The 20,764-nt window shown below is 41.4% G+C and overlaps 1 protein-coding gene across 1 annotated transcript in view; it reads left to right on the top strand.

Moving 5' to 3' along the window:
• The window catches only part of SYNE1 (spectrin repeat containing nuclear envelope protein 1), a 493,169-nt gene that overhangs the window by 39,091 nt on the left and 433,314 nt on the right, over positions 1-20,764 (top strand). The window contains exons 3-5 of the mRNA XM_069769177.1: positions 3,527-3,622; positions 5,840-5,923; positions 19,856-19,948. Of these exons, the coding sequence (XP_069625278.1) occupies positions 3,527-3,622; positions 5,840-5,923; positions 19,856-19,948 (273 nt within the window). The remainder of the gene's footprint in view (positions 1-3,526; positions 3,623-5,839; positions 5,924-19,855; positions 19,949-20,764) is intronic.

Raw genomic sequence — 20,764 nt, 5'->3', positions numbered from 1 at the left:
GGAGCAAAGCCTTACTCTGTGTCTAAACTGATGTAATCTCTATGTTACTTGTACACCATTAGTTAGCACGTACCCCTCTAGAGAAATGTTTTACAATCCCTGGCAAAAATTATGGAATCACCGGCCTTGGAGGATGTTCATTCAGTTGTTTAATTTTGTAGAAAAAAAGCAGATCACAGACATGGCACAAAACTAAAGTCATTTCAAATGGCAACTTTCTGGCTTTAAGAAACACTAAAAGAAATCAAGAACAAAAAATGTGGTAGTCGGTAATGGTTACTTTTTTAACCAAGCATAGGGAAAAAAATTATGGAATCACTCAATTATGAGGAAAAAATTAGGGAATCATGAAAAACAAACAAACAAAAAAACACTCCAAATTATCACTAGTATTTTGTTGCACCACCTCTGGCTTTTATAAACGCTTGCAGTCTCTGGCCTCTTTCAGATGTCCTGATAATTCCGGTACCGGAGAAATCGGTACCGGAATTATCTGTGTCCGTGTGCTCACGTAGCACATCAGTGTGGCACACGTGCGGCATCCGTGTGCCAAACGTGTGCCGCCTGAGGACCACACGGACCGTGCAGGGGAGACAGCGCTACACTAAGCGCTGTCCCCCCTGTGCGGTGCTGAAGCCGCATTCATCTCTTCTCCCCTGCAGGAGAGAAGAGACGAAAGACCCTTTTTTTTGTTAAAAACAAAGTTCTGCTGAGCTCCTCCCTCCCATCCCCCGTGCGCCGCCCGGCCCCTTGCATAGAAATACTCACCTAGCTCCCGCGATGTCTCCTCTGTCCTCTCAGCGGCTGCAGCTTCTCCTGTGTGAGCGGTCACGTGGGACCGCTAATTACAGTGAGGAATATGCGCATATTCCCCCACTGTAATGAGCGGGACCACGTGACCGCTCACACAGCACAGGCTGCAGCCGCTGAGGAGACATCGCTGGAGCTTGGAGCTGGGTGAGTATTTCCTGGCCAGCCGGGGGGGGGGGGGGAGCACAGGGGATGGGAGGCAGGAGGGGACAAATAAACTTTATTTTTATGGTGAAAAAAAAGAAAAAAAAAAGATTCATCACTTCTTTCTAGCGAACGCTGCTGGGAAGAAGGGATAAATTCTGGATTCAGCACCGCACGCGGGGGGGGACAGCGCTTAACTGTAGCGCTGTCTCTCCTGCAGGCGGTACGTGCACACGGAGGAGAGTCCACACTGTTCTCCGTGTGCACGTGTGCGGCACGTATTGCGGTACATGCTGCCGGCGATAAACGGACATGTCGCCGTGTTTTCAACACGGACACACGGTCCATGAAAACACGGAGACATGTGCATAGACCCATTCATTTGAATGGGTCTACGTGTGTCAGTGTCTCCGGTACGTGAGAAAACTGTCACTACACGTACCGGAGACACTGACGTCTGAAAGAGGCCTCTGAGGCATAGACTTAATGAATGTCAAACAGTACTCTTCATCAATCTGGCTCCAACTTTCTCTGATTGCTGTTGCCAGATCAGCTTTGCACGTTGGAGCCTTGTCATGGACCATTTTCTTCAACTTCCAAAGATTTTCAATTGGATTGAGATCTGGACTATTTGCAGGCCATGACATTGACCTTATGTGTCTTTTTTTCAAGGAATGTTTCCACAGTTTTTGCTCTATGGCAGGATGCATTATCATCTTGTAAAGTGATTTCATCATCCCCAAACAATTCAATTGATGGGTTAAGAAAAGTGTCCAAAATATCAACATAAACTTGTGCATTTATTGAAGAGGTAATGACAGCCATCTCCCCAGTGCCTTTACCTGACATGCAACCCCATATCATCAATGACTGTGAAAATTTGCATGTTCTCTTCAGGCAGTCATCTTTATAAATCTCATTGGAACGGCACCAAACAAAAATTCCAGCATCATCACCTTGCCCAATGCAGATTCGCGAATCATCACTGAATATGACTTTCATCCAGTCATCCACAGTCCACGATTGCTTTTCCTTAGCCCATTGTAACCTTGTTTTTTTCTGTTAATGATGGCTTTCGTTTAGCTTTCCTGTATGTAAATCCCATTTCTTTTAGGCGGCTTCTTACAGTTCAGTCACAGACGTTGACTCCAGTTTCCACCTATTCGTTCCTCATTTGTTTTGTTGTGCATTTCCTGTTTTGGAGACTTATTGCTTTAAGTTTCCGGTCTTGACACTTTGATCTCTTCCTTGGTCTGCCAGTATGTTTGCCTTTAACAACCTTCCCATGTTGTTTGTATTTGCTCCAGATTTTAGACACAGCTGACTATGAGCAACCAACATCTTTTGCAACATTGTGTGATGATTTACCTTCTTTTAAGAGTTTGATAATCCTCCCCTTTGTTTCAATTAACATTTCTCGTGTTGGAGCTATGATTCATGTCAGTGCAATTGGTGCAACATCTCTCCAAGGTGTAAACAGGAACACATGGGCTACTTGCACAGTGAACAAGTCTGTATGATCATGTTCACACACCACCAAGAAACCTGAAGACACAAAAGAGAATAGTAAAACCAAAAACACTCAGTTTGAAAAAATGTTGCAGTAATCCGCAAGTGCTAGTAAAAGATGTAAAAAACAGGGTATTTGGTTGATACGTTTTTTGCAAAAAATGTATACTAAGCTGCTCTACCAATCTTCACGGTATACCCTTATCAGAGCAGTCCTAACTAATGTATGCAATCCCTATCTGATGTATTTAAAAACCTGATCATCTGTATATAACCTGTGTGAACAGGGATCAGAAAGGAAAAATCCATGTGTGCATACAGGGTAGAACAGCTTTTGTGCAGATAGCCCAAATTGGGCTATCTGCACAAAAGCTGTTCTACCCTGTATGCACACATGGATTTTTCCTTTCTGAACCCTGTTCACACAGGTTATATACAGATGATCAGGTTTTTAAATACATCAGATAGGGATTGCATACATTAGTTAGGACTGCTCTGATAAGGGTATACCGTGAAGATTGGTAGAGCAGCTTAGTTTACATTTTTTGCAAAAAACGTATCAACCAAATACCCTGTTTTTTACATCTTTTACTAGCACTTGCGGATTACTGCAACATTTTTTCAAACTGAGTGTTTTTGGTTTTACTATTCTCTTTTGTGTCTTCATCTCTCCAAGGTGTGATCACTCCTTTTTAGATGCAGACTAAAGAGCAGATCTAATTTGATGCAGGTGTTATTTTTGGGTATGAAAATTTACAGGGTGATTCCATAATTTTTTCCCACATAATTGAGTGAGTCCATAATTTTTCCCCTCTGCTTGTTCTAAAAAAGCAATTATTACTGACTACCACATTTTTCGTTCTTGATTTCTTTTAGTGTTTCTTAAAGCCAGACAATTGCCATTTGAAATAACTTTAGTTTTGTGCCATGTTTGTGATCTGCTTTTTTTTCTACAAAATTAAACAACTGAATGAACATCCTCCAAGTCTGGTGATTCCATAATTTTTGCCAGGGGTTGTATGTTGTATGTCAGGTATTCAACTCCTGTTTCCTTTTCCTACAGCGTAACCCTCCGCTACTCATAAATGATCTTTTTGAAGATATAAAAGACGGGACGAAGCTGCTTGCATTACTAGAGGTCTTATCTGGACAAAAGCTGGTAGGTGACTAAATGCAGAGTGACTGAACAGTGGTATGATAAAATCTGAAGTACCGTATATTTTTCCTTACCATGAATCTCACAAGGGAAAAAAATCGTCAGTTTTTTTCTGGTATGACAGAAATAGTCATGAGAAGATCATAGGTAAAGATGCAGAAAGGTCCTCACAAAGTAAATGAAAACCTCTGACATGCTGAAGAAAACTCTTTGGTCTGAAGGAAAAGCTGCCGCCTGTCAAGAATGTATTTCCAAAATAATAATAAAAATACTGTTTTCTTTAAAGGGGATATGCAGGAGTTAAAAAAGTGTCTAAAAACTAACAGGCATGTAGTTGCTAACAGAGGCAACTACCTTCCTGTTGTAATCGGCGCCGGTCATTGACCGCTCCTGCCAGAGATTCAGCTGCTCCCTGTCAACAGAGCAACAGTTTCTCTTTTAGTTGACCAGGCGGGACTCTCAATTAGGCAGCGGGTTGTCAATCAGCATGACACCAGTAGTCCGGCCCGGCAAACTGGACAAGAAACCACCGCTCTGTTGACGTGACAGAGGACAACGGTGCCGGGCACAACAGGCAGCTACTACCTGCCTGTTATTGTTTGTGCACTTTTTTTTGTTTTTTAAGTCCTGGATATCCCCTTTAACTGCTAGGGTACGCTTCAGAGAATTTTCATTTTGGATTTTGCTTCATAACCACTGCAATGTCTCAACAAACATTTGTCTATGCCCTTGAAAAATTACTGCAACTTCATCAGACTATCACTGACAGGAATAGAGAAAAAATGGATCAAAAGTTTGAAAGGTATTATTTCCCTTAGGGCTCACTCACACAAGTGTATACATCGCATGAATGTAATAATCTAATTTTTTTTATCAGATAGCACTTGGAAAAATGTTATTAAGTGGGCAGGGCTGATGCATTATTTTTTTTCACTGACAGAATCTGCCCTGCCAGTGAAAAAAATTACAGCATGCTGTTATTTCACTTTGAAATCAGATGCCACTCACCTATTTAAAGGGAACCTGTCACCCACCCAGGCGTTTTTAACTAAAAGAGCCATCTTGTGCAGCACTAATGCTGCATTCTGTCAAGGTCGCTCTTTTAGTTCGGGTCCCTGCAAAACGCTGAAATAATCGCTTTTATAATGTGCTCCTCAAACCTGAATTTGTTAGAGGGGCATGTCTTTTCCCCCTGACACAAACGCCTCCCAGCCATCACTCAGGGCCTCCCTGCGCCGGGCACCGCCTCCATTTCCTTCCTGAATGTCCTTCAGCATCGGACTGCGAAACACTGATGTGTGAATCCGGTCTAACAAGTATACTTTTTTTTTATATTTCACACTTTTAGTCTAAGTTCACATTTCCATTTATACATTCCTTTTTATTTAATTTAAACAAACAGACAAATGGAATTTATTTGTAAAGTGGATCCAGTACTTAAGAATGCAAAGGGAATCAGAGTGACCCATTGATTATTAAGGGGTCTGACTTTGGTCCTTTTTGTGTTTATTTTTACAGCAAAATAAAATGTTTTGCATATGGGATTTTACTTCTGTTCTAAAAACTGACACCAAATGGAACCCAGATATACCGCATAATAGCCATTGGTTCTTCTTCTGTTTGCATCAGTAATGTAACTGATCCACATTACACATGAATTCTGATTGTCTAGACCAGGGGTGGGGAATCTTTCTTCTGCCAAGGGCCATTTGGAAATTTATACCATCCTTTGGGCGCCGTACCAACTCTGCCCACAAAGTACATCCTGACTCTGGCACTGGTGTCAGGACGTAATCTTTCATTGCATGCCCTTCAGTGTTCAGTAGTGAACACTGCATGTGTGTGTTAACAGAGCAAGAAGAAATTAATGAGCTGGTGGCAATCAAAATACAGCTCCTTGCCCGAGAATGCGGTCCCTGAGAATCTGCTCAGGGGCCTGATAAAAGGTAAATGGCCCGGAAGCCTGAGGTTCAGAACCCCTGGTCTACACCTAAGACGGAACTGACAAATGAAATCTGCAAATGGAAGTGTGAATTTAGTCTTAGTATTTATATATATATATATATATATATATACAGTATATATATGTTGGGTGTGTCGTGGATTTCTTCGTAATAATTGACCGTTCCTTGAATAAAATACTATTATTATGAATGACAGTGCTGTTGTTTTCATTCATCTGGTGAGCAAGCAAAAACTAACCCTCATGTAATGTTTCAGCCATGTGAGCAAGGGAAGCAGTTGAAGCGCATTCACTGGGTGGCAAACATTGGTGCAGCTCTAAAGTTTTTGGAAGGAAGACGGGTGAGTAAAATGCATTTTATTGAATATCTCACTAATAGGTAGAAGGACAATCAATGAACCTTTTACACATTTTAGGGTTTTTGGGTTGGTAAACTTGTAAATGAGCATAGTCGGGCTATTGACTGCAATGGCTGAAATGCATATTCGGATTGTAGTGCATGTCTATAGGACGTGGCTTCGTCACATCATTGGCTTTGGGAACTTGACCAACAGTATGCAACATTTTTGACTGTTCTTTCATCAGTGAGACAAATGACGCAATTTTTAGCTGCCTTTTTCTTTGGAGCGACCACTCAGTGCAGTGGGGTATAGAGAGAACTGTAATACAACACACAGTCATGGGACAGAAGTGGTGCTATTTCTCGTGTTGAAAAAAAAATCTTTCGTACAAGCTTGTCATTGAGATAGATCTGTCATGATACAGTTAGGCCAGTTACTAAAACTGGTATGTGTCCACCTTCAGGATGGCCGGCGGTTTAGTCGGAGCGCAAACCCGCTCTGCGCTAAGCTCCGCCCCCTTCTGGGACACGATGATGCCGGATGTGTTCATAGCACACATCCGGGATCATCGCACCCCATGCATAGGGCCCTGTGTTATACCTTGCGGGGACGCAGCATCGCTGCAAGGTATACGGACATGCTGCGATCTTAAAAGACGCGCCGCATGTCCGGAGTCGCAGGGCCGCCGCGTGCGTGTTACCACGCATAGTGGAGACGGGATTTCATTAAATCCCCTCCACTATGCTGTAACATCTGGATGCTGCGTCTCTATGCAGCGTCAAACACGCAGCGTATACAGCACGTGGAAACATACCCTAACAGTTTTACACCATGTGGGGGAAATTTCCTACACTGGTTTTAGTACAGAGTAAGGCTGGTTTCACATTTGCGTTTAAAAATGCAGCGTTTTAAACGCAAACGCATTTGGTGAAAAAACTCGTTTAAACGCGTTTAAACGCTGCGTTTTTAGGCGCATGCGTTTTGCATGTTTTAGCATAAACGCGGCGATTTGACGCGTTTACATGTGTTTTTTCCTGCGTTTGCGTTTTTGAAACGCATGATGAGAAGTGTGTGACAGCTGCCAATCATCAAAATCAACTAGAAAACCCACTATAAACAGAAATACCTAGGGTTAGGGTTAGGATCCCTAGTAACCCTAGGGATCCTAACCCTAACCCAAACTTTAACCCTAACCCAAACTCTAACCCTAACACAAACCCTAACCCTCACCCAAACTCTAACACTAACCCTAACACAAACCCTAACCCAAACTCTAACCCTAACCCAAACTCTAACCCTAACACAAATCCTAACCCAAACTCTAACCCTAACCCAAACTCTAACCCTAACCCAAACTCTAACACTAACACAAACCCTAGCCCTAACCCTAACCCTAGGGATCCTAACCCAAACTCTAACCCTAACCCAAACTCTAACCCTAACACAAACCCTAACCCAAACTCTAACCCTAACCCAAACTCTAACCCTAACACAAACACAAACCCTTACCCTAACACAAACCCTAACCCTAACCCTAACCCTAGGGATCCTAACCCTAACCCAAACTCTAACCCTAACCCAAACTCTAACCATAACACAAACCCTAACCCAAACTCTAACCCTAACCCAAACTCTAACCCTAACACAAACCCTAACCTAACACAAACCCTAACCCAAACTCTAACCCTAACCCAAACTCTAACCCTAACACAAACCCTAACCCAAACTCTAACTCTAACCCAAACTCTAACCCTAACCCAAACTCTAACCCTAACCCTAACACAAACCCTAACCCAAACTTTAATCCTAACCCAAACTCTAACCCTAACACAAACCCTAACCCAAACTCTAACCCTAACCCAAACTCTAACCCTAACCCAATCCTTACCCTAACCCAAACTCTAACCCTAACCCAAACTCTAACCCTAACACAAACCCTAACCCTAACCCTAGGGATCCTAACCCTAACCCAAACTCTAACCCTAACCCAAACTCTAACCCTAACCCTAACACAAACCCTAACCCTAACACAAACCCTAACCCAAACTCTAACCCTAACCCAAACTCTAACCCTAACCCTAACACAAACCCTAACCCTAACACAAACCCTAGCCCTAACCCAAACTCTAACCCTAACCCAAACTCTAACCCTAACACAAACCCTAACTCTAACCCAAACTCTAACCCTAACCCAAACTCTAACCCTAACACAAACTCTAAACCTAGCCCTAACCCTAACCCTAGGGATCCTAACCCTAACCCTAGGGATCCTAACCCTTAAGGTTAAGGTTATGGTTAGGATCCCTTAGGGTTAGGGTTAGCGTTAGGGTTGGGGGGTGGCTTATCAGTGTGTATTCTTGTGTTTTTCTATAAAAACGCATGCAGACATCAATACTTTTTTTGCCGCAAAAAAAGCATGCGTTTTTTGCGGCAAAAAAACGCCGCTAGAAATTACTACATGTTGCATTTCTGCAACACAACGCATGCAGAGAAAAAACGCATGCGTCATCAAAACGCATGCAAAAAACGCATGCGTTTTTAATGTTAAGTATAGGGGAAAAAACGCATGCGTTTTTTTTGCGCAAAAACGCAAATGTGAAACCAGCCTAAGCTGGTGAATAATGCCACAACATTTTAATCAACTTTCTTCACTATGGCATCCCAAATATCAAAAGAGCAGCAACATTTTGACCTCTGCTATAGATATGGGTCTTTGTCAAAGCAGATACTGACCCTGATCTATACTACAGGTGAAAGTTGCTGCTGTTTCTGTGTTTGGATGCTGAAGTCGCCTTCTTGTACTTGGATTTTGTTTGGGATGAAGAATCACCCCACATGTGTTATCTACATAGTATTAACGGTTCATGTTTTCTTAACACCGCTATTGTTAGCAAATTTGCTGTATCAGCAAGTGGTGTACATTACAGGGGAAATCTACTCCAGCACATGGAGAAATATGACATTCTGGTTCATGAACAGGCCTATGCCTCTTGGCAAATTTCTTGACATTTTTCACCAGCTTGCTCTGTACTAAAACTAGTGTAGGAAATGCCCCTACATGTAAATGTTCATGGCTAGTTTCCAAAAGCATGGTGAAAACAGTGTAAAACTAAAAACGTTGCAAATTTATGTGCAAAACACGTGAGCAACAAAATGTCTGACTTTCTTTTGCTGTCAGAATTTTAGGGCAAGTCCCATAGTTGTACACATGTAAACTTAATGTCTTAAAACACCAAATTTATTGTATTGGCTAATGATGTTTGATAAATCCGTTCCCTCCTTTAGATACATAAGATCAAAACTCCACTGGCGAGAAAGCCATGCATAAAGCCTTAAAATTATCTTCAAGCTTAAGATCTATGGGGAAATCTTAATGCTTAGAGATGAACAGATCGATCCGCGATGGATCGAGTTTAAGTTGAATTTCCTAAAATCCATGGTTTCGTGTGAATTTGAACAATCTTTCATATGATTTACGGTTTGCAATTAGAAAAAAATAATAATGTCCAGCGCCATTTCACACATGCTGCACACTCACCTAGCTAATGTAGCCCGGCGTGGCAGCTCCCCATAAGTGCCCTGCAGCAATCCAAACACATATTGTAGCACAGCCAATCAGGGTGGCTGTCACATACATACAGGGGCCAGCCAAATTACCCAATCACAGTGGGTAACCGTGCACGCACGTTATCACATTTTGGTGCCAAAATACCTAAGACTGAGAAAGTCCCTGTAGTTAGATAGGAAATGGACCGTTCAGGCCACAATTTTTGCCAAGATCAGTATCTGGTTTCACTCCTGTGTCATCTATTTCTTTGTAATTGAGGACAGTTATTGCTTACTGTTAATCTCCAATTCACACCTAGGTGCTGTTAAAGCACACAGTGGACTTTAGGCCTTTCCTGAGCTTGCCCAGGAGAAATCAGAGGAACATTATACAGTGGTTTGTGAAAGTTTTCACCCCCTTGGCATTTTATCTACCGTATTTTGTTACATTACAGCTTGTGTTTAAATATTTTTGTAATCTGATTTGTGTGTGATGCAATCAGCACTAGATAGTCTATGTTGGTGAAGTGAAATGAGAAAAAAATATGGGCATAAGTTCAATTTATGGGATCAAATAACTAAAAATTGGCATGTGCATATGTATTTACCACTTTGCTATGAAGCCCCTAAAAAATTCAAGTCAGGGACAAAGTTGTTGAGAAGTACAAGTTAGGGGTGAGTTCTAAAAAAATGCCAAACTCCGATGATCCCCGGGACCACCATCAAATCCATTTTCATCAAATGGAAAGAACATGGTATCACAACAAATCTGCCAATAGAGGGCCGTTCACCAAAACTCTCATCCCGGGCAAGGAAGGCATTAATCAGAGACCAAACTGAAGGAGCTGCAGAGTTCCCAAGCAGAGATTGGAATATCTGTCCATATGACCACAATAATTCGTTCCCTCCATATTTGGCCTTTATGTAAGAGTGGCAGAAAAAAAGCCTTTACTTACACATAAAAATGATAAACCTTTTTTTTTTAATTTGCCAAAAGACATGTGGGAGACATGTATGGAGGAAAGTGCTGTGGTCAGATGAGACCAAAATTGAACTTTCTGGCCAGCACTGTAAACACTATGTCTGGTGCCAAACCTATACAGCTCATCACTCCAAGAACACCATCCCCACAGGGAAACCTGGGGGTTTGCAGCTTCATGCTGTGGGGATGTTTTTCAGCAGCTGGGAAAGGGAAAATGGTCTGAGTCCAGGGGAAGTTTGATGCTGTGAAATATTCTTGAGCAAAACCTGTTTCAGTCTGTCAGTGATTTGAGACCAGGACGGAGGTTCACCTTCCAACAAGACAATGACCCAAACCATATTGCTAAAGAAACACTCAAGTGATTTAAGGGGAAACATGTATATGTTTTGGAGTGTCCTGGTCAAAGTCTAGACTTTTATCCAATTGAGAATCTGTGGTAAGACTTGAATTTTACTGTTCACCAGAGGAAACCATCAAATTTGGAAGGAGCTGGAGCAGTTTTCCCTTGAGGAATGGACAACAATCCCAGTATCAAGATATGTAAGGCTCATAGAGACTTATCCAAAGCGACTTGCAGCTGTACTTGCCGCAAAAGGAGGCTCTACAAAGTACTGACTTTAGGAGGGTGAATAGTTACGCTCACTGACATTTTCAGTAATTTTGTCCTATTTGTTTGCTTCACAATAAAAGAAAACCAAATGTTCGCAGTTGTAGGCATGTTCTTTACATGAACTTATGCAAACCCTCAAAAAAGCCCCAGTGAAAGTTGAGTGTGTGGTAGTAAAACACGAAAAATGCCAAGAGGGGTGTTATACTGTCTCAAGCCACTGTAGTTATTTGATATTTATTCAAGTTTTTCAAACTTTATTATTTTTGGGCTAAGCAGGTACTTCATTTTTATTCATGTTGTAGCCTGGGAAGGAATATTCTTCAGTTCACTGAAGTCATAACCGGGCAGTGAAGTGTTTGGTTGCGGAAATAGAGTTAAATTATTGTAAGATTGTAAGTCGTTGTGCTGTCCCGAAGGTAAACCCATATTCCACAACCATTTACTTGTTCTAAATTTAAGGGTATTAACAGGTAATAGGCGGCTAGTTTTACCAGGCACGCCAGTAGGTAAGGATATAGTAAATATAGTTGGCATATATTGTGGGGCTCCACGCTGTACAGCAAAAGGGACTCAGCTTCCTGACTGAGTGTCTGTGGACTTCTTTGAACCTTTCTCCTTTCTCTGGTGCGATTATTCACACATATTTCGTATCACCACATCTAGAACGACCTGACTTATAAACCTGTCAAGCTATTTAATTCCATCAGTGAACACCATAAAAAACTAAATAAAAATCAAGGCAAAAACGTATTCTTTTTCATCATACCACCGAACAAATCGTAATAAAAAAAATATAAATAATTATGGTATCACTGAAAATACCTTCTTGTCCCACAAAAAAAAAGCCGACATACAGCTCCATCAGTGAAAAAATAGAAAAGTTATAGCTCTCAGAATACAGCGATGCAAAAATAATTCTTTTTTTCCATAAAATAGTTTTTATTTTGTAAAAGCGCCAAAACATAAAAAATATTAATGTGGTATCACTGTAATCGTACTGACCAGAAGTACTGTAATAATTGCCTTATCAATTTTACCACAAGCGGTATGGCATAAAAAAGAAAAAAAAAACAATTCTTGAATTGCTGACATTTGTTCATTCTGCCTCACAAAAATCTGAATAGTAAGCCATCAAAAAATGGCACGTGCCCGAAAATGGTACCAATAAAAACGTCAACTCGTCCCGCAACAACAAGTCCGCTCAGGACTCTCAGCAGAAATATGGAAAAATAATAGCTCTTAAAATAAGGCGAAGTAAAATCTAGGTTTTGCAAAAAAAAAGCGTCTTGTTAGTTTTTAACAGCAGCCAAACATAAAAAATCACTTACACCGCTTGAGAAACAGTGGCTTCTCCCTGCCCTCTCCTCTGTATTGACAGGTTTCTGCCTACACACAGACCTCCTGGTTGCCCACTGTGTTTCACAGTGCAACATTATGATGTACAATAAATTATTAACATATATACTCGAGTATAAGCCGAGACCCCTAATTTTGCCACAAAAAAACTGGGAAAACTTATTGACTCGAGTATAAGCCTAGGGTGGGAAATGCTGCAGCTACTGGTAAATTTCAAAAATAAAAATAGATATCAATAAAAGTAAAATTAATTGAGACATCAGTAGGTTAAGTGTTTTTGAATATCCATATTGAATCAGGAGCCCCATATAATTCTCTATAAAGTTCATGATGGGCCCCATAACATGCTCCATATTAAAATATGCCCCATATAATGCTGTATAAAAGGTTAATGATGGATGATGGCCCCATAAGATGTTCCATAGAATATTATGCCCCATATAATGCTGCACAAAGGTGAATGGCCTCATAAGATGCTCCATAGAATTTTATGCCCCATATAATGCTGCACAAAGGTTGATGGCCCCATAAGACGCTCAATAGAATAATATGCCCCATATGCTGCTCCATAAAGGTTGATGGCCCCATAAGATGCTCCATAGAATATTATGCCCCATATAATGCTGCACAAAGGTTCATGGCCCCATAAGACGCTCAATAGAATAATATGCCCCATATGCTGCTCCATAAAGGTTGGTGGCCCTATAAGATGCTCCATAGAATAATATGCCCCATATGCTGCTGCTACTGCTGTGATTAAAAAAAAATCTGACATACTCACCTCTCATTGGTGGGCGCCGAGAGTCGGGGGCTTGAGCAGGAAGGGACACTGGCGTGCTATGGGGGTCAGGTGCCGGAACTTGCGATATTCACAGTGACTGTTCAGGCAGAGGGCGTGCACTAACCACGTCATCACGCCCTCTGACCTGAACGTCACAGCCAGAGGACGCGGAAGACACAGCGCGTAGATGGAACGGAGACAGGTGAATATTGCATGGCTCATCCTCCCCCGTCATACTCACCCTCTCCTGGCGCGGTCTCTCTGTATGTCCCTGCTTCTCCGATGTCTCGGGCGCACGCCGGCAGCTTATTCCTGTGTTCAGCGGTCACATGGTACCACATATTAAAGTAATGAATATTTTTCCACATTCCAAAAATTCCTGTGAAGCACCTGAAGCGTTAATAAACTTCTTGAATGTGGTTTTGAGTAACTTTAGGGATGCAATATTTAGAATGGTGTCACTTTTGGGTATTTTCTGTCACGTACAACCCTCAAAGTGACTTTAAATCACTTGGTCCCTAAAAAATGGTTTTATAAATTTTGTTGGAAAAATGAGAACTCACAGGTCAACTTTTAACCCATATAGCTCCCTAACAAAAAAAATTGTTTCCAAAATTGTGCTGATGTAAAGTAGACATGTAGGAAATGTTATTTATTAATTATTTTGTGTGACATAATTCTCTGATTTAAGATCACAAAAATTAAAAAGTTTGTAAATTGCAACTTTTTTAAAATTTTTGCCAAATGTCCGTTATTTTCATAAATGAATGCAAGTCATATCGAAGAAATTTTACCATTAACATGAAGTACAGTTTGTCACTAAAAACAATCTCAGTATCAGTGGGATACCTTGAAGCGTTCCATAGTTATAACCACATAAAGTGACAGTAAAAATTGGCCTGGTCATTAAGGTCAAAATTGACTTGGTCACTTAGGGGTTAAGCTTGAAGATTTAGAGGCAGGAATCAACAAATTATTGCAAGCATTGAGATTAATGTTTGTGAAAAAATGTATTTGAGACCCATAGATTGAATGTAGCAAAAGATTGATGATTTACTTGCGAGCCTATAGCCACAATTTAGTCCAAGATGAATGTTTCTGTCCAGTACGAATGTTTAATGAAAAACTTGTTCAGATGAAGGCCAGTGATATTGTACTCAGAATTATCCATGGTGGGTCCTTATATTATACAGGGGCATACACTATACAGTCTTATATTTACTGTTCAGTACAAGCTGTAACATTTATCAGAAAGATATGTTTTTGATTAGAGAAGGAAAAATTGATTATTCTGTTGACTTGTAGCTGAGTTGATTTTGTCTGTGTAGGAGAAATGAATGTTAACACAATGTGATATGCTTTCCAGGATTGCAATTTACTTTTATAGAGACAGTAAATCTAGTAATAACAGGGGAAGGAAACACTCCACGATTTGTAAGTTTGGAAAATTTTATGCACCCTTCTTAAAAAGAAGCTTAAATAGAATATTGTGGAGAAATCCTCTTTTGTTCTGTTATGGTAATGGGGCGTGTGGTGGCTGGAAGAAAACTTTGCCCCCGCTCTTCATTATCATACTAGCCCCCTCCCATGAATGTCACAATGATCTGTAGTGGTGGCCCCAGAATCCTGCTCCTGCACCCTTCCGTAGTGTGAGTATGTCACGCCCCAGGGTCCTAGTTGTCACAGTGGCATTGCTTTTCTCACGGGGAGAGTGATGTCACACTTGGAAGCAATGAAGGATTCCTTTTATCAGGTAACCACAATGCACACAACATGTTCACACTCCAGGCCAGAAGGGGGAGCTCTGAACCTGGTTTTCAGGGGAACTCCCCTATTGATATATTCTGGTTTGGAGGGAAAGTCAGTTAGTCAGTCCAAGGAGACCAAGAGAGAAGGAAGTCTGTCCGAGGGGAGAGCTGAGTAAGTGAGAGGGCCAGACAGCAGACTGGAGCAGTCTGAGTCTGGAAGGGGAGTTGGAGAAAACCAGAGAGGAACTAGTCATGGAAATTCAGCTGAGACGGAGCTGGTACGATAGGAGAATAGCTGAGCAGACGTGGGGGTCTGCAGCTCCTGGCGGAAAGAGGAAAGAAGAGAGACGTGTGAGGGGCTGTGCAACCATAGGTGCTGCAGCTCATGAATAGTGATATACCGAAGGAAGAACAGGGTTTAGTGAGTGTGCAGGAGAGCGAAGCACAGGAGAGTGACACTAGGGGAGGACAGCCGCTATTGAGCTATCTCCCTGTGAATCGCAGATTACCAGTGGCCAGAAGACCGAGGTTGTGAGGGACTCTAAGACTTACAGCAGAAATCGGCAGGACAGCTGGATTACACGTAACCTGTCTGCCCTAATACCCAGGAGACACAGTGACACATAGAGCCCAGGTCGTGATAGAGACCCTATAAAAAGGCTTTAGCAACTTGTCATACGGGCTTGTGTCCCACCTTTATGGAGGACAGAGAGAACTGTGAGGACCTTGCCAGAAGCCATAGGCAGTAAGAGACTACAATACCACTGTGCTATGAGGAAGGCTTTTAACTCTACCTTTTAAGGGGGACTCTGAATTCACTTCCAAGCCGGCCAGACCCTGCCTGTACCTGTGATCTAGTTCCCTGGACTGTGGCTGCCTGAAGTCTTCAGTAAACCAGGTAAAGAGACTGCAAACCTGTGTCCTCTGTTCTTTACCACACCACTCACCATCCTCATCCATACATCGGGAGCCCTGGGGACATACTTCACCTGTGGGAAGTTATACCATCTCAGCTGCCTTAACATCACCCCAGTAAACCCCTTTAAGCAGTGTCGGTCGCCACTGACCGAAAACCACAGGTGGCGGCACAAACACAAATTTTATTCAAAACCCCTTTAAGGGCAATCCCTTTAACATGGGAACCCAGGGCCACGGACCGGGTCGCCACCACCGTGACATCCCCCTGTGAGTACCGGACCCGGTACCGGGTACCCCACGGCCCTGGCGAGCGTTCCAAGTACACATCTGTTATGACCTGGTGGTTAGGAGCACCCGACCTGATAGTTAAACTCATACAGGACGAGCTCTGGGATGTGGGAGCTCTGCTGACCGCAAGCCCTAATCCTATCGCACACACTAAAAATAGCCGTGGAGCGCTCCTGACGCTCCCCAGGCGCCTTGTCACAGCCTCAGAGCTAGCTAGCCCTAGAGATAGAAAATAAAGCCTACCTTGCCTCAGAGAAATTCCCCAAAGGCAGCCCCACACATATAATGACTGTGAGTTAAGATGAAAGTCACAAACGCAGAAATGAAATAGGTTCCAGCAAAGGGAGGCCAGACTTACTAAATAGACAGAGGATAGGAAAGGAATCTTTGCGGTCAGCACAAAAACCTACAAAAGACCACGCAGAGTGTGCAAAAGGGTCCTCCGCACCGACTCACGGTGCGGGGGGTGCCACTCTGCATCCCAGAGCTTCCAGCTAGCAAGACAAAATCAGGATAACCAGCTGGACAAAGAAACAATGAGCAAAAATAACAATAAGGAACTTAGCTTCTGCAGGAGAAGACAGGTCACCAGGCAGATCCAGGAGCGAACTGAACCAATGCTAAAACATTGACAGCTGGCATGGAGTAACGATCTGAGTGGAGTTAAATAGAGAAGCCAACCAAAGGATAAACCCCGTCACCTGTGTAAGGAACCTCAGAAGCAGCAGCTTCACTCATAGCCACCAGAGGGAGCCCATAGACAGAACTCGCCGAAGTACCATTCACGACCACAGGAGGGAGTTCGACAACAGAATTCACAACACACATCACTTCTCCGCTCTCCTATGGGTGTTAGCTTCTTCTGCACAGGTGCGGCGAGTCAGTGAGAGTGGGTAGTAGTGAGAGCACCGTATCACTGCGCTCGGTGGCGATCACTTGAGTGGAAGTAGCAGTGGCTTGCCGGCGCCACTATTGGGGGGGCGCGGGAGAGGGTTTCTGGGGTCACCACAACACGTCACAGGGCAGTGAGACACTGATGAGTGGGGGCTGGTATAATAATGAAGACCAGAGGTTGAGTTTTCTTCCAGGAACCGCACACTCTGGAGCCTGGAAGAACTCATTACCATAACAGAATAAAAGGATTTCTCCACAAGAATACTGCTGATATGAGGCATACAGGTATGACTATTTTTTTCTTTGTATTACCCGTATGCCCATATTAATAGGTTAAAAACGTCCCAGGAGGTGACCGATTCCCTTTAACAAGGTCTGCATCTCTTTCTGACTCCCTAAATATTACAGTGGCTGAATCTGAGTCCTTAGAGATGGCTAGAGGACAGCACAAATGCATCCTGGAACACTTGGAAATTTGGGTTGTGATATTGGACAGAATTTCCCTTAGTGTACTTCTCCTTAAACAACGTTCATGACCTATCCCCGGGATGGCTGATAATGGAGGATCACTGTGGGTCTTTCTGCTGGGCGACATTGTGCCTATATAAATGCTGCCCTAGTGATCATTCCCAATGTCACATGTGCGCACTACCCCTCCATTCACACAAAGGAGTTTATAATCCACTGTTTTGTGATGGGTTTAGTCTGACCCCTCCATGGATCCTACATTTGTCAGGTATTCTTAGGATTGGTGATCAATGTTATTTTAACCCATTTAAATCACACGTTCCACTTTGTAACATAAAAACATGTGCAGCCTTTTTAGCACTAATTAATAAAAGATTGTTTTACGAAAATATATTTACATCACTTTCTATAAAAAAAATATAGTGTTATATTATCCAGTATAGATGCAGTGAGTAGAAATGTTGCATTTATCATCAGATCATCATATGTGTTCAATTCCACGGCAAGTCATTTTACCACTTTGTCCATAATGAATTGTTGGAAATCCAGTGTAATGTCTAATTAGAGTTTTGTTAATGTAAAACTTTCTACTTTTCATGCAAGTCTATATACAGAGGATCCCCGGTTAGTGCACTATTACTATAGTAACAGCAGCTCTATCATTGCTAGAGACCCCATATGAGTGCAGCTCTCTACCTCCTACGACAACGGCAAGATAGATATATATATATATATATATATATATATACAGTTTATTATATATATATCTCCCTACCGTGTATACTTATAAATATTTATACACAAACATATAAAAATTGTGTATGTACATAGTTTGGCAACTCTAATTACATACGGTACATACAGGAAAGATATATATCTTGGTACCGTGTTAGCCAGTGGATAGAAAAATATGTAGAATTGAGAGACCTGTGTAGTCTCGAAAGCTTGCAATTTGTTACCATCTTTTCACTTAGCCATTAAAAGGTATCAACCACTGAGGACTCTCAATTCTAAATATTTTTTTTATATGGTACGTAATAATTATTGGCTTTTGCATGTATCATTCCCCATTTCTTTTATTTTTTTCATTTTATTTTTTGGTCTACCTTCCCATTACCCAGCATAGTGAGCATCTGTATTTGTTTGCTTGCCTGTTTTTTCTGTTTTTGGTTAAGGCTACATAAGCAACATTCCAGCAACTACCGGTGTATGTGACGTGACGAGTTGTTTTCTCCATTATCACTACATGCCACTTACACAGCAGACAGTGCCACAACCATGCTTCATCCTCCATTATTGTCCAGGAAATCCTGGGACCATAGAAAGTAATCCAACAACATTGATGCTCCAGTAGATAACCTAAAACCAGAACTCTACACGCTTTAAAAATGTTGGGGGGGGAGAGATTCAAATGTGTATATTTTATTTCAAATGCAGCTTTTACATCACTTCTAATTTGATCTATTTTTGGCTTAAGTATAGACATGTTTCTTTATTCATCTTTCCATGATCTTTTTACCAGATATGTTAGAAATGATGCAGAGTTGCTGATAATGTCAATGAGCCTTCCAGTATGTCTGTACACTAACTATTCACACGGCCGCTGTAGAAAATGTCCCAATAGTCCTTTTGCTTCGGAATATATTTGGAAAGGTTTTTTAGTAGTATAGTTCGATAAATCAGGTTATAAGGTGGCACAAGTGCCTCCAAATTTCTCAAAATGGTGGTTATGGCATAGTAATTTTGGCCTCCCTATCTGGGCCTTTTACACACTGTACAATATGCTACCAACATAGGTATATGAATATTTGTATCCCCTTTGGAGGGAGAATAACTTGTACGCACATGTCATGTACTCACCTTTTTTATTACCGTAATTCATAATAGAATTCCGGTACACAAATCAGTGCTTGATGTTTAGACATTGACAAAAAAAATACCAAAAATATTAAAGCAATATAGAAAAAAAGTAATAACGTTTTTTGATTCTTTGTAACTCTTTTTTTGCATTTTATGGTGTCCAGCACCACCTTCAGGCTGCACACGCCAGTAACATTTTTACCGTATATTGTAATTTGTGACATTAGGGCTCAAAAATGATTTCCTTCCAAATGGCAGAAAGGATAAGTCATCTACAGTTACGTGTGACATGATGAATTTGTAATGGATTTTTTTTCATAAATGAAGAGAACAAACCAATGTGTACAACCGTAAACCTATATGAGAATGGACAATAGTTTATGGAAAGAAAGCATTTTATAAAATGAACGTCTGACCATATTAGTATAGGTATTTATGTATTATAACTGGTGCCTAACATTAACCGATTTTGATTTTTCAGATTAAATTAGTGAACATAAACTCAACAGATATAGCGGACGGAAGACCCTCCATTGTGCTTGGCTTGATTTGGACCATCATTTTATATTTTCAGGTAATGTTATAGTGCGATTCTGCATTTGCAGTTATATTGTATAGCAATGAAATAACATGATATAAATATAAAAAATAATTGATTTTCAGATCCGATACAGCCGCACTGTACTGTATTTTCATGAGTCATTTTGCCCAGATAGAGAAGTTGCCAAGTCAACAGCTGCCACGCTACTTTTATAGCATAACGTGGTTATTCTCATTTACTAGAAAAGAGTGGTGCTCTGTGCAAGTAACAGAGAAGGGGTGCGCTATGACCGTAGCACACCACAGCCATCGAGTGGTCAGCTGCTACGTATATATGGATGATTGACCACCAAATGTATAAAATCTGCATTCACCCACATGTGTGTACACATCAGAAGATCATTTTGACAAGATTTGTACCCACCTAATTATGAAGGTAAAACAAAACAAAAAAATAGTCTGGGTAGTAAAAAAAAATATGGTGAATTTTTATGTATGCCTTAGGCTGCCGTCACACTAGCAGTATTTGGTCAGTATTTTACATCAGTACTTGTAAGCCAAAACAATGAGTGGAACAATCAGAGGAAAAGTATAACAGAAACATATGCACCACTTCTGTATTTATCACCCACTCCTGGTTTTGGCTTACAAATACTGATGTAAAATACTGACCAAATACTGCTAGTGTGACGGCAGCCTTAAAGAAGCACTTTCATAAAATGTTGTATTCCCTAAACCCGTCTAAATGTGTGTGTATGTAATGTAGTGGAAGTGCGTTAATAAACGTACCGATCACACTGTTCCCCAGTTTCCAGCGCCACTCTTCTCCCCCTCTCAGTTAAGGGACTAA

Source organism: Ranitomeya imitator, chromosome 5 (assembly GCF_032444005.1).
Source record: "Ranitomeya imitator isolate aRanImi1 chromosome 5, aRanImi1.pri, whole genome shotgun sequence".
NCBI classification, from domain to species: Eukaryota; Metazoa; Chordata; class Amphibia; order Anura; family Dendrobatidae; genus Ranitomeya; species Ranitomeya imitator.
Note: the sequence above shows the minus strand (reverse complement) of the source record. Positions and strands in the feature narration are given on the sequence as shown.